The sequence below is a fragment of the Chelmon rostratus genome, chromosome 1 (assembly GCF_017976325.1).
Source record: "Chelmon rostratus isolate fCheRos1 chromosome 1, fCheRos1.pri, whole genome shotgun sequence".
Classification (NCBI taxonomy): Eukaryota; Metazoa; Chordata; class Actinopteri; order Chaetodontiformes; family Chaetodontidae; genus Chelmon; species Chelmon rostratus.
Window position 1 is genome coordinate 2,226,275 of NC_055658.1, and position 14,620 is coordinate 2,240,894.

The following is a 14,620-nucleotide window of genomic DNA, read 5'->3' on the forward strand; positions in this document are numbered from 1 at the left end:
TCTGTTGAATTCAGAGATAACAGTCTCGCGTGTCCATCACAGCGGCCGCCGCTGTAACGTCAGCTCGCCTGCAAAGAGAATTAGTTAGCAAGGTGTTACCTTGACTTTTACTTCTTATTATGGATTATGAAGATAAAGCAAAAACAGTGGCTGAATGCTTGCTGAGCTACAAAAGGGACGAGTCCGGCTGGAAGGTCTGCAAGAAATCGGTAAATGCTTGCTGTTACTATTGTCTGATATGAAATTGTACGATATTTATCCACTTATCCACTGCTGATACATGCTGTTCCCTGGTGTAACATTAGAAAACCGACAGGTGAATGTGCTGATGTGGCCTTGCTCACCGACGTAGAGGGGTACGTGACAGGACAGGCTTAGGAACTTTTAGGAAAGGCTCAACTCTAAGATCCGGCTTTTTTCACTTGGGTTGTTGTTGCTCCTCACTGAAATCCACGATTTTAGTTCAGTTACACTAGTTTTTGCAGGAGAGTGAACCAATTAAAAATTTGAGTAACTAGTAAAGTTTACATAATTCAGTTATGTAAACTTTTAAAGTTACTCACCTGTGGAATGAAATGTTCTCTGAAGAATGCAAGCATTGATTACATCTTTGACAGTATTTGACAGTCACACTGTTAGTTTTAAGACAGCTCAGTGGTTATTTGCTACCATTTGTCAGGCCACAATATACAGTATTTTGGTAGATGTGTTAAGGTCATTGGTATTCAGTGTTGTACAAGTATGCTATGTGAAATGTTTAACCATTCCAATCTTACATTGGGGAGCTGTTATAGCCTGACAATATTTGCATGGCACAGAACTCTTTCACAATTACTGAATTGATATGTTTAATTGGCTGGACAATTAAGTGCAGTTCAGGGCCGACTGGTGCCGACGACCCTGGACACAATTAAAAAGCGATGGAAAACATTCAACCATTGTTGCTCAATGATGGCCGACTGTTAGCTTGGTGTGTCAAAGAATGGTGACCTTACTGTCACACTTGCAGGAACACATATTGTATGACTTAGTTTGTTGTTTTGAAATAGAGGGAACAGCATGTGCCAGGGTCCCACAAAGGCAAATCGCTCACTGTCAGTGTATTGTTTTCTTTGGCAGAATGACGTGGTTGTGTCCTGGCGGCCCTCATCTGAGTTCCCAGGGAATGTGTGAGGAAAACTTACATTTTTCTTTCTCATCTAGTTTTCATTTAATGGTTACATCTGCAAATTCAAGTTAATTTCATTTTTATAGTCTGTACAGAATATGACAGAATGGACCCTCAATTCAGATAAAAAAAAAAAAATCCTTTAATGGGGTAAAAAAGAAAGTCAGGAAGAGCAGCAGAGTTGGGATCCCTCTCCCAGGACGGTCAAACATGCAGTAGATGTCCTGTGTATAGAATAAAACTCCCAAAAAATCACATTTTAATGGCTAAAAAACAGATATATAGACTGTAAAACATAATGAAGAGTATAGATGTAGGAGCACATTGAGCAACTTTGAGTGTTGGCAGATAGGGAGGACATAAGCCACATGACTTCCTCTCAACCACAGAGACCTGGAAGGAGGACAGGCCACTCAAACACAGAAGAGGCAGCACAGCATTCACACAGAGGGGAGAGACAGACAAATACGCAGAGAGAGACAGGACAGCGTGCAAACGAGGGGGGGCTGAATCTCCAGGGGGATCATGATCCAAATCCAAACGTCTGGATGAGCCACCGACAGGCAGGAGAGAGAGAGAGGGAACTGGATGGCAGAAGGTCCAGCAGAGAAGAGTCTCAGTGAAACGAGAAGGAGAAAATTAGACACACACACACAGAGAGAGAGAGAGAGAGAGAGAGAGAGAGCGAGCTTGGCAGCTTGTGGCAAACAGAAACAAAGACGACAGGAGTGAGAGAAGTGCAGTGGTTATCAGAAGTTTACAGTTTGTTAATTTCTCCTCGGCAGTATAAACATGGACCATAAATATCAAAGTTAATGGATTCATGAGACCGACCGCCTGTAAGGTTGATGATTCGGGGACAAGGCCTGGGGTTTTGAAGGATTAGCACTAATTGAAATTTAGGGCCAAAAGATGAGTTTTCAGCACAGTCAGACTGTGCGATATCAACAGGCAGGTTATTCCAGAAGAAAATGGCATGATTGGAAAAGTCAAAATATTTCTATCCAGCCAGCAGACTTTTCTGGGGACAGACAGGAGCCCTGTAGTCTGAGGATGGAATATAAGTTATAATGAGATCAGACAGATATAAAGCTTCAGGACCGTTTCCAATTTATGAATCATCAGAAGCACCTTAATGTCTGACCTGATGTGATCGGAAGCAAATGAAGCTGAAATTGGCGTCATGCGGTCTCATATTCTAGTTTTAAATAAGAGACTAGCTGCAGCCTTCTGAACCATCTGTTGGCTTTTTGTTCTAGCATGTGGCGGATCAGACAAAACATTACAGTGATCATGTCTGGATGAAACAAAGGCGTGAGTTAAGATCTCATTAAGGCATCAGCCATGGCCAGAAAAGCCTAATGTTAGCCATGTTACATCAGTGGAAAAAGACGATCTTGGTGCTTTCTTTAGTGTCTCATCGATGTAGAGGGTAGGATCAATATATAGAGAACAGGAGAGATCTTTAGAAAGTGTAGCTGGAAGGGGTCCAGGAGAAAGGTAGTTGATTTCAAAGCTGAAACCAGTTTGGACAATGTGTCAAGAGTGATAGTCTGAAAATGTGCGCTGAGACTAGCTGGACTCAAATAGTAAATAGAGGACTTTGCTGTTGTGTAAGGGTAAACATAGGGGTAACAGTCATGGCTTATGCCTACAAATATGACTGTATGTTTATAATGCTAGCCTCCCTACATAGCATGATAACTAAAACTGAGCTGAGGAAGTTTAAAACCATTTCACAGCAAGACATCCCTCAGAGATATGTTATGGCAGGTTGTGAGTTTGTAGTGAGTGTATCACTGCTGCTACCTTAGCTTTAACATAGCATTTGAAAGCCTAGTATTAGCAGTTATTTGCTGCGACCAGAGAATACTTTCTGTAACTTCCAGATGCCTGGCACAGCATTTCACATTTGAAATCACACGCTATTAGAAGAGGTCTTTTAAAACTGTGACTTTGGATGAGGACAGATTCAGCCACAACATGAGAAGCAGTAGAATTGCATGCCTTAATAATCTGCTCTCCTGACTGTATTGTGTCATCTGACTTCCTCTGCAGTTATAAGGGGGAGGGCATTGTCAGTGGCAGCCCTGAGAAAGTGTGGGAGTGTCTGAAACCAGTACCCAATGGACTCAGAGTCAAGTGGGACAACAATGTGAAAAAGTTTGAGCTTTTGGAACAAATCACAGAGGTGTGTAACAACAGGTTTCTCTCTTCTGATCTGAGGATGTTTTATCATGATCATTCTGTATTAATGAACCCAGTTTTCACTCCATACAGTTGTCAGATTCCTTTGATTTCCATCATAGATTGAATGATTTTTAAAGCTGCACTGGGTGTCTTAACATACTGTATTGGTGCCTTCAAATGGCAGCTAAACTGCTTGGAAACTGTAACTCTGAGCTGCCAAACCAGAAATCTAGTGAGGTCATGTCAGTAAACTGATTATAGATCCTCAGTCCATTAGCTTTAAACCATGAGGCATAAGACAATGGCTGAAAGATGATTTGTGCAGTTTATACCATTTATATTTTGATGAAGTTTTACTCATCTCTTCTTGTGTTTTTTTGAATTTGACCAGTTAGGATAAATCCACATACATTTCTTTTGAAATGAAAATCCAGCCTGGTGCAGCTTTAAATGCATACATGTGATACCGGAGGTGTTATCCATTTTTGCTTTTGCTTTGTTCGACTCAGTCTTTGAGTACATTCCCTTGTCTCCCACTCTTGCACAGGACATCTCTATCTGCCGAACAGTCACGCCCTCGGCAGCTATGGGCATCATAGCTCCACGAGACTTTGTAGATGTTATTTTAGTTAAGCAATACGAAGATGGCACCATTTCATCCAATGGTGCGTAATGACTCGTTCTTGTCTCCTCTTCTTCCTGTGCTTGTTTCTCTTATAATTTCTAAGATTGATTGTGCCATAGAGTGGGGGCTGGACTGTTTTTACTTGCAGGAATGTTTTGGATGCAAGACTGTTTGAGGATATCCTACAGGTCTAAACAGACTAAATACATGAAATGACACATTTTAATAACAGATTTCCTTGACTGGGTTATCACAGCAAAAAATTCAGGAAGCTAGTTTAAGTTTTTCAAAGAATCGGGGTCCTAAGGTTGTACCTTTTGATTGGCCAGTGGCTACAGCCATACTGTTTGCAGGACTAAAGGTCACAGATTTGTTCATGTGTTTACCACCACTATTGCAAACACAGGTAACTGCTGGTTGGAAAATAAAGCATACCAGTAGGAGTCAACAATGTAGCTGCGAGGACATGATCCTCCACCGGCTTCCCACCAACAAACACTCCCAGCTGTGTTTGATGGGGCGCCTGACCAAGTGAGAAAGAACCCCACCAAGGGTCACATTTGGTTATTAGCGGTTGGGAGAGAGTGCAACTTCCACTCCGCCACCCTGGGTTTCCTAAGCCATCACTACAATCTACAGTCAGTCTAATTTGCCTGATCTTTGCAGTTGTTGAGATGCAATGGAAACACACGCATGCACTGAGGGACCTTATAGTCACCAAATTAGTCCCACAGTTGAGTTCATGGGAGTTTTTTTTTTTTCAGAACGGCCATAGTCATACCACAAGATCATGCAAATTTTCTATACAACAATGAATTTCTATTGATGTCTTTGCCTGCCAATGTTCTGTGAAGAACATTTTCCCTGGCACCAAAGTGGCCGAAATAGGACAATCTATCAAACAGTCTGGCAATCTCAACATGAATGTCGGGACCTTGAATCTCAGCTTTGTATTCATGACGTAGCAGCAAACAACCTCTATTTCTTTCTTTAGTTTTGTTTGAAAGGTAGATCCTGTAGCTTAAAGGACATTTCCAGTTTGTTAAAACTTGGCTCTTATTTTTTTGGCCATTCATAGAAAATCTGTGGATTTTTACAAATACTTATCTGAGGAGAGGGGAATTTGTTGTATTTTTCCATATGACCTCACAATTTCAAACTGTAAAACCACAGTGCATTAAATTGTGGTTCCTCTTTACAGTAATTGAAAGCCCTAAAGGTGAACAGTAATGCCCGTTGTCAGCTTCCATCACAGTTTACAGATCTGTGTCCTGATAGCAAAGTGACTTTGATAATCTGGATAAACTGTTGCCTTGTTTTTAACGAGGACAACTGAAATGAAGATACATCTGAGTCTGCAGATTCGACCAGGTGAATTCACAGAATAAAACACCTTTAGCACCCACTCTAATGTTTAAAGAAATATTTAGCCTTTTGTGAAATACACACCTCTATTGCAGAGGGTTAGATGAGATGTTTGATAAATTTGCACATCTGTTCGTTCAATGTGGAGCAACAGCCAGCTTAGTTTAGCTGTAGCTTCATTGTGAAGGGACAGATATGAGAGCAGGATCAATCTCTCATCTCATTCCCAGCAACAAAGCAACTAAGTATACATTATGTCCCAAAAGGCAAGCTCCTTCAGTTCAAAGTTAAACCTACTGGGCTCCGGGTGTAGTTTCTGAGCTCTGACGGTTGAGAGCCAGCTGTACAGACAGAAATATTACCCCTCACAAGATCAATATAATGAAGACCAACGTGCACGTATGCATGTGTTCTCTGTGTCATGTCAAACAGCCACCAATGTGAGTCACCCGGGCTGCCCCGCCCAGTCTGGCTACGTGAGAGGATTCAACCATCCATGTGGTTGTGTCTGTGTTCCCATCTCAGGGTGAGTGCACCATCACACAAACACACCCCTCGAGTACAGTGTGTGTACTCGTGGCCAGAGTTCAGTTCCGCTCTGCTTTTGCTTCTCTTTTTGTGCATTACGGTTTCTCTTGTGTGTTTCTTCCGTTCCGTTTCCAGAGAGCCCAACAAAACCCAGGTGTTCAGCTTCTTCCAGACGGACCTGGGCGGCTTGCTCCCTCGCTCCGTGGTCGACTCGTTCTTCCCATCCAGCATGGCTGAGTTCTACGGCAACCTAGCCAAGGCTGTCAAATCCCTCAAGGACCTTTGACACCAAGAGTTCAGAATCCTGCCTTCAGACCTGAGGTCTGCTGACCGGTCAGGCCAAAATTATATTCCATTTTCCACTGAGATTATCAAACAGTTGCTTATTTCAAATAGATCTAATCCACAGTAAATTTCGTGTGCAATCCTATGTTCCTGTGTTACTGCAGGAGGAATCTAGTACGATCTTCAGTAGTCGACCCCCTTACGTGAAAGCAGTTTACACTGAAAAGTCCCACAGTAAGAACGAGGGCTTGCATTTGGCAAAACCTGCTTCTTAAACTCTTTACATCCCCACCCCTAGGCTGAATTTATTTCCTCCAATCTAAAGAGTGACAATAGATGTAAAATCTATATTTGTATATGTGCTGAGAGTACTGAATATCTTTCCTTTTTACCAGAACGATGAGACACCAGACATTTCCTCTGCTTATAATTGCATACTTCAGTGTGTACAGTAAACATGCATGTTGCATGGACCTTATTTACCCTATGCTGGTATCAGATTATTGGTTTGGAGTACTGCCTCATACCTCATATTTCGTTGTTTGTGTTGTACTTGAAATGCCATAGTTTTGCTCATTCCCAGTCACCTGTAAATCATGAATATCTGCCTCGTTTATCAGCTACACTGAAGCACAGGTGGGATGGAACAGGTGGCCTTTTTAGACAAGGCAGCTCTTTTTTTTTTTTCCGAAACTAACACTTTTCATAGGACATGTAGTCAAGACAAGTGTCTTCCCTGTTTTCATGGCCTGGTTTGTAATTTCCCTTCTCTTTTTCTTCATATACAGCTGCTCATGCTGTTTGAAGGTTAGAACCACACCAGCTGCCTGCAGTGTGGCTCACATGTTCAGTATAGTGTCATATATATCTACAGTTTATTTGAGTGAGCTTTACTGAGGCTTTTCTTCCAGTCTGGGTTGACAAAAGTGGTCACCAGCTGATGCTGGATTTTCCAGGCCATCTACTAAACCTTTCTTACTGAAAGGCTTTTGATGTGGGGAAAAAGTTGGTAGTAGTAACATGGACAAATGCAAATCACATATTTAAGATGCAATAAGATAGGGTCATCAGGAATGTGGGGCTCAGTGTCTTGCCCAGGGATGATTTATCCAGCGTCCATCATGTGGATGTCATCAGATTGTCTGACCTGTTGCAGTGCAACACTGATTCTGCTTTCAGGTAACATGAAGTGAATCGGGCATTGTTTAGTTGATATTTGCTGAATGATAAAGTGGAATTACTATCATTTCCACTGTGCTGTTTTTACTTTGTGAGACACAAACCCCCTCCCAGCACACAGAAAAGGAGTCAGGACAGGGTTAATGAACGTTGCAGTGCAGTGACTAGCCCTACACCCTCTTAGCACAGTTGAATCTGTGGTGTAGGTGAGCTATGAAATGGTGTGAACTGGATTCCGATTCAGTAAAATCCGATCGAAGCCCATCCCAAACCGCCGTCATCTTCAAACATCTTCAGGCTGATGTGGCAACTGACTGCACTTAACTAGCTGTCACATGGTGTTACCATGGTGGTCTTAATTGTAAACCACTTTTGTGCAGTGATGGAACATCACTACATTTATTCAAGTGCTATACACAGGTACCAATGTAAGGTACTTTACTACAAGTACTTATTTTACTACAAGTACTGCTTGTACTTGAATATTTTCTTCATATTTTTACTTTAGTACATCTCAGAGGGAAACATTGTAGTTTTTACTCCACTGCATGTGCTTATCTGACAGCTTTAGTACCTTTAGAAATAGAAATTTTTGCATATAAATCATGATCTTATTAGTTGATTCGTAGAAAGTAAAAAAAACTTTTTTCAGTGTCAGTTCGCCAAAAAATTTCTTATGGTTCCAAAAGAGAAGATTTGGTTCTTTTCCTTTAAATTATTTGAATAATTTCTTTTGGTATTTTTGATTTTGACGTTTAAAGTATTTTGAAGGTATTGTGAAGGTTTCACTTTGATTCTCACAGTTTTCTGGATTTTTGCAAACCGAACAATCGAATCATTGAGACAATAATCAGCTGATTAATAAAGACAAAACGCTACAGACAGAAAAGTGTTGTTACACATTAATGCATTAGTGATGATAATGTTTGAAATATGATAGTATAACAGTCACAGGAGCCATTTTTAATACTTGAAGCACATTTTCTTTTACTTTTTTTACATTTTAAATGCAGGAATTTTTAGCAATATTTATACACTGTGGTGTTAGTGCTTTCACTTAAGTAAAGAATCTGAAGAGTTCATCATTCTTAGACTTTGTGAGACAGATTTAAACCCAAAGTTTGTTCTATAAACACTAATCTCACTTCTGGAGAGAGGTCCCACCCCTCCAAATCAAACCACGTAGAGACAAGAGACTGAAACCTGGTCACATTAAAAGATGCTCATCCTGCACACCTTTTAGAATAGATATCAAATTCTTTATTTTTTGATGCCTGCCTAAATGACATAAGATTATGATGACCCTTATTATACAGCTAACCATCAAAAGAATGTCACTTAACAGGATGAGCGTTAAAGCAGGTGTAGCTTCCTGGCAGCACCCATCTGGGATGGGCAGGTTCAAGGTCTTACTTTACATGTGGATAAAAACTCTGCAATTGACGTGATGGGATATGTTGTGGTAGTAGTCCATTTTCCTGTTCAGTATGCAGGATTTATCCCCTTAGTCCAGATTCTCACTGTCTACACATCATATTCAGTGAAGTTTGTGTATGGGGGAAAAGAAATGCGGAAATGTCCTTCTGGAGTGGCCATTGATGACAGTAAACTCACTTGTCCAGATCCTGTAACTCTTGAAGACACATGTAATAACTGGGCAGAGGTCCAGCCACACTGACCACTGGTTTGATTTCTGTCCTGTTGTTGTTTTTAACGTGAAGCCTCTTTTTCAGGTCAGACAGTCTCTGCTCTGTACCTTCACACTAAAATCAAAACTTAAGGCACTTGAAATAAAAAGTCTCAAATCATGTCTGTATTCAGTAACTTAACAGTGTAAACGCTATCTTTACATAAAGGTTGTATAGAAAATCTAGAAATGCTACTTATATCACAACTGCCAGAATCGTCTTTAGGTATTCAGGAAAGAACTGATGTACTGTACTGAATTCATGTTCACACACTGAGGCTCGCTTTGGTGGAGGAAAGAGGAAACGGCTGCATGTTTGAACACACTGTGTATCCTTCCCTTCATTCCATCCTCATTCAGGCTGAAGAGGATGCTTCCTTAATGATAATCTATGGATTTTCTCACTTAAGTTAGACTTTATTGGATTACATTTATTGCTTGAACGTAGTCGTAACTTCATGAAGAAATCCCTCAGTATGAAATGAATGACTAAAGATGAGATGAGTGTCTGAGTCAGGCAAAGCTGGATGAAAGGTTTGATTTGTGTCGTGAACTGTTGGCGTACCCACTTTCTCCAGAGCCTTCATCCGTATAATAAAACCTAGAGGGGGCATGTTTCAACTAGCCTTTTATTAAGACTATTAGGATTCCTTTAGAATGTTTTACCGCTTTACCTGTCACATCTTTTTACCTCACAGTCTTTCATGAAATGTTAAGTGGCTCACATGGTTGATTTGTGGCTTGCTGTTTCTTGCTCTGATGGACGGAGAGGATAAAACTGCTTTTTTTTAACTATGCTTACTCCAATGTCAAGTTTTTACGGCTGACCAATATTTTTAGCCCAAAGTTGCTGATACCAGTTTCTTTTTTATAGTGTCTAACAAAGGAAGTTTTACTGCTGATGGCCATACTTTGGACTACTACATCTACTATGTACGTTAGGAGAATAATGCATTCAGCACCTCATTTTAGAGATAGTGAACATCAGCAAAGAACAGCTTTCCAATGAGGCCAAAGGAGCCTTCACCTGTTCCCTCAACTCTGGATGCTGCAGGTGTTCTACAGAGAAATAAAAGTAATTAGTTACTAGTTTGCACAATGAGGCCACTGGATCACTTTGTGGGGAATCTGTGTGAACTGACCCTTCAATAAGCTTTCACAGCTAATCAGAAATGTAGTATAAAAATACTAGAAATTGTCCTCTGAACCACTGAGTCTAAGGTGGGCGACACTGACTGGCTGATACCTGATTTCTGTGAGATGATGCCAACGTCAGTGTGCCCAAAGTGCCACTGTTTGATTTCTTTTTTTTCCTGTGGCCCCTCCATGTGCAGCTGTGTCTATCACTCTACGCCCCCCTGCCTCCGCCTGATGACTGCTGTGATGGGTCCTTCAGGTAGAGCCTTGATCATGTTCCAGGCCTCAAAGCGAGTCATGTCCTGCACACTGACCCCCTGGACCTGCAGCAGTGCATCTCCATGCTGCAGACCACTCTGCTCAGCTGCTCCACCTGACACACACACACACACACACACATGTTGGGCTGGGTACTCAAAAGAAATCATGGTATCTTCCACAGTATTACCATACTAGTTTCAATATGTATGTTTCGCTACCAAAAACAGCCATGATGTTTTAAAGGTGCAGTGTGTTGGATTTTAGAGGGATCTGTTGGCAGAAATTGAGTATAATGTTCATGATTAAGAATTGTGTTTTCTTATATAGCCCTTTATATCTACAGAGGGAGTGGGTCCTCTGCCATGCTTCTACAGTAGCCCACAATGGTCAAACCAAACACCAGAGAGGGCCTTTTGCATTTTTACATTAACTGAGGGCCACTGTAGGTTCTCCTACCAAAAACGGAGGGGTGAGGGGAAGGGTATTCAGATGGCTGCAACCTCGCCACGAGATGCCACCAAATCCTGCACACTGGTCCTTTAAGTAAACATCAGTTTCTACAAACTTCTTTGTATTTCTCAAAAAGCCACATAAACCAGAATTCACTGCCAAGTTTCAGTCATTTAAAGTTTGATATAGTTGCTGCTATGACAGACATGAGTACTACTGCTGTATTACTACTACTACTACTACTACTACTACTACTACTACTCCTCTCCCCCTTTAAGAAAATCTTTCCTGTGATAACATTCATTGACAGGACATCTTTTAGAAGATTAACTCTCAGTCCATTTCAATGAAACCCTGATAGATGATTCGCGATGGTTAACAGTAAAGTATAACTTATGAATTGACTGGAAATTGTTTCACTGTAAATGAAATCAGTGCTGTATGATGTCAGTGTCATGAGTGTACCTTTAAAGATCCTGTTGATGACTAAAGGCCTGTCTCCGTGGATTGAGCCTTTTCCTCCCTCCAAAGTGAATCCGACTCCTCCAGCGCCTTTCTCCAGCTCCACACTCACTGGAGCCCCCAGCTCCTCCACTGCACAAAGCAATCAACAGAACAGGGGATGTGTAGCCTGCACACCTTGACTCCAACCTAACCTGAACCTAAACTTAATACATTAACTGGTGTAGTTATATCATGGTAACCACATGGTGAGCCACAGGGTTTATTTTCTGCGTGAATTGAAAACCATGTTTTCGCCGGGACTGTAACTCTGGAGATGCTCGAGCAGTTGAGGCCCTCTGTGCTGATGTTTGACTCACTTGCAGGGTTGGGCTCTTCGCTCCTGCAGCCCCCTCCCTCTCTTCCGTCCTCCTCTGCTCTCTTGCTGATGACCACCACACTCATCTTCAGATTGCGCGCCTGACGCAGAGCGGCGGTGGCATCAGCGTGCGTGACGCCACGCAGCGTTTGTCCGTTTATTGACAGCACCAAATCTCCTTTCTGAATGGTGCCCTCCTGAGCCGCCAGGCCGCTGGGAAACACCTTGTGGACCTGGATGGGAAACAGTCAGTGTCACTCAGGGAGATTGAGAGACAGCGTGCACAGTGTAGCGTAGAATGCAGAGTAGAGGCAGCATCGGTAGCAAAGCTGAACATCTTCAGCTTGTTTTATTGGTTTATGGGGCTGGTTGCCTGCAGCTGACACAGCTCAGCATTGCTGACACACACACTCTGAATCCTGTCAGCCCCTCTTCTGGCACTCAGTAGATAAGAAAGCGACTGTGAAGTGAAGTGACCTATCGGTTTAATACATGTTGGGGTTAAGGTAAATAATGTAATAACATCCAGGCAAGGATTCCTTAAAGGAAAAACCATTCCCAGCTTTACTGCACACACTAGGCCTGACTTGTAAACTGTTGTTTACATGTAGTAATAGTGTAGTTCTACCATGTGACCATACTGCTATCTACTGGTCATGTATAGTTAGTCCTGCACTACCAGCATATATTACTGATTAATCTCAGTGGTATTAAGGTATGGTATGGTATTAATAACTGCGTAATCTCACTTAGTAGTAAAGCTGGGGAGCGTTCATTCCCCTTTGGTCAAGTGATCATGTGTATTAGGCTGAACGTTTTGAATGAGGCACTGCCAGAAAAATCATGTGTGTGTTCTTTAATTAACCATAGGGTTAGTTTCATATATTGTTTTTATTGTAGTGTTTTAATGGGTCATGGGGGAGGACTGATATATGACTTTTACGCATAAACCCCAGATTAAACAATTGAAAGGTTAATCACAGAAATGTTCTCTCAACCAGTTAATGTGAGGCAGGAGAGAGAAGAACCCTGATTGACCACAACAACATGACCACACCCACGACATACACTCAGTATTTCCAGAGTATAAAGACAGCAGACGCCTTTTGACCGACGTCAAAACAACAATTTTAACCTTTAGATCAACGTAACAATGGGCAAGCATGTTATTGGTCCCATGTGTAAGAGAGGGCACACTCTCCAGAGGCCTTGACATAACAATAACCCAGGGACAGTGTGTAGCCTTTTGACCTGTGTCTCCAAACAAGTTTGTGCTAACAGACTAGCCTAGAGGTGCTACTTTCATGCAGAAACAGCGAATATGTTCACCACTGAATTGTTTCTGTTTTTAACCAAGACGGTTCATTTCAGAAAAGCTTTCTCAGACATCATTGACCATGTCACTCTGACCAAAACTAAACACTTGTAGAGCCCCAGAGGCAACCTGGAGAAACTGTGAAGATGAAGAGAATCTGCCAGAAGCAAAACCAGCCTACAAGCTGACTTTGACATATGTACTTCATAACAATTACATAAAATCTTCCTGACAATAATACATTTCGCAGCTGAAATCTCCACCACGAGTCTGTCTTTTATATGTTATACTGAACATTATCAGCACCACATTACTGAAAGGCTCCTCACTTTACTGGGTAACCCAAGCACTCAACAGGAAGGTGTTGTCTCGTTCAGGACGCAGCAGGCAGAGTCACGCAAAACCAACACATTACTTCACTACTTAAATCACCTCGCTGGCTCCCAGTGCAGAACAGAATCACAGACTACAGTCCAGACAGAGCTGTCAGGTCACCAGGGGGCGTTTTTCTAACTGCATCTAGAAAAAGGTCCAGATGACGTGAAGGTGCTTTAGTTACTTTGATCCTGAACTGACTGCTGACCTGGCATCTGTCAAAGCTGTGTCCCACACTCAAGTAAACCAAAAGCTTTCTGTTTTCTCTCTCTCTCTCTGTGTGTGTGTGTGTGTGTGAGAGAGAGAGAGTGAGTGAGTGAGAGAGAGGGTCAAGTCAAGTTTGCTTGCTCTAATGTGATCAGCAGTGTCGTGTAGAGTGCAGCTTACTGTAGGAGCTTTGTTCTCCAGGTCAGACCCTCCAGCGATGCTGAAGCCCAGTCCAGCTCCCTCCTCTTTATGCAGAATCACAACATGGATGTTCACCAGCTGCTGTGGAAACAGGTAACACTACATGTTTAACTGGCTTTTTACTTTGAAGGGACTTTGAGCCACCAAGCATTTCTCACATTAACAGAACTCTACTCATTCATAGATCATGTTTCCAAATGTGACGATGACTGTGAGCAAACCATCAGGCTAATTAAGGTCTGACACCCTGAGTTCCCCGGAGCTCTCAGTCAGATCCAGCCCTCATCCCTCCCCAGCTCCACCATCTCATCCAAATATGCCCACTTCTGGCTCCAAAAAACCAAGCTGGCAACAGCCAAAATGCCAAACTCGAGGCTTCAAAACATGGCGTCATCCACAACCCAGCGGGCGATATCATGGTGGCCACGTCCACTTCTTTCAGACGCTCTATGCGTTTAGCCCATGAACATCTATGGCTTCTGGGAAATTATGCTAATTAAAACAAAACCGAATAAACAACAACATTATTTATATTTATTTTAATATTTAGAACATTAGTCTTTTAAAACTCTGCTGCCCTCATCTAAATAAATGCAGTGAGCCACAACACGCTGTTCCAAGGCTAAATTTTAGTTCCTCGTGCAGTGACAAATGTCAGCAGGATTCTGAATGAGGTTTTCTTCCTTCTGGAACATAACCTGGAAAATCCGGTTTGACTGCTGCCCTGTGCTTCATGGCGAGCTACTTTTTCCAAAAAATTGAGATCAAAGTGTCTTTTCCAAAGAGTTCTTGCCAAACTGGCAGAATAATTATGCACATAAACAAGC

The 14,620-nt window shown here is 42.0% G+C and overlaps 2 protein-coding genes across 2 annotated transcripts in view; one reads left to right on the top strand and one right to left on the bottom strand.

The window, feature by feature from the left end:
• On the top strand, positions 1 to 9,737 carry stard5 (StAR-related lipid transfer (START) domain containing 5). Its single transcript, XM_041934204.1, has 6 exons — positions 1 to 209; positions 1,120 to 1,169; positions 3,227 to 3,359; positions 3,906 to 4,023; positions 5,781 to 5,874; positions 6,012 to 9,737. Exons 1-6 carry the CDS (start codon positions 120 to 122, stop codon positions 6,160 to 6,162), a joined length of 636 nt encoding a protein of 211 aa, XP_041790138.1. The 5' UTR covers positions 1 to 119; the 3' UTR covers positions 6,163 to 9,737.
• il16 (interleukin 16) overlaps positions 9,728 to 14,620 on the bottom strand; it is a 24,642-nt gene continuing 19,749 nt past the window's right edge. Inside the window, exons 14-17 of the mRNA XM_041934191.1 lie at positions 13,773 to 13,871; positions 11,697 to 11,928; positions 11,341 to 11,469; positions 9,728 to 10,537 (exon numbers count right to left, since the gene is read on the bottom strand). Coding sequence (XP_041790125.1) covers positions 10,371 to 10,537; positions 11,341 to 11,469; positions 11,697 to 11,928; positions 13,773 to 13,871 — 627 coding nt within the window. The 3' untranslated portion in view covers positions 9,728 to 10,370. The remainder of the gene's footprint in view (positions 10,538 to 11,340; positions 11,470 to 11,696; positions 11,929 to 13,772; positions 13,872 to 14,620) is intronic.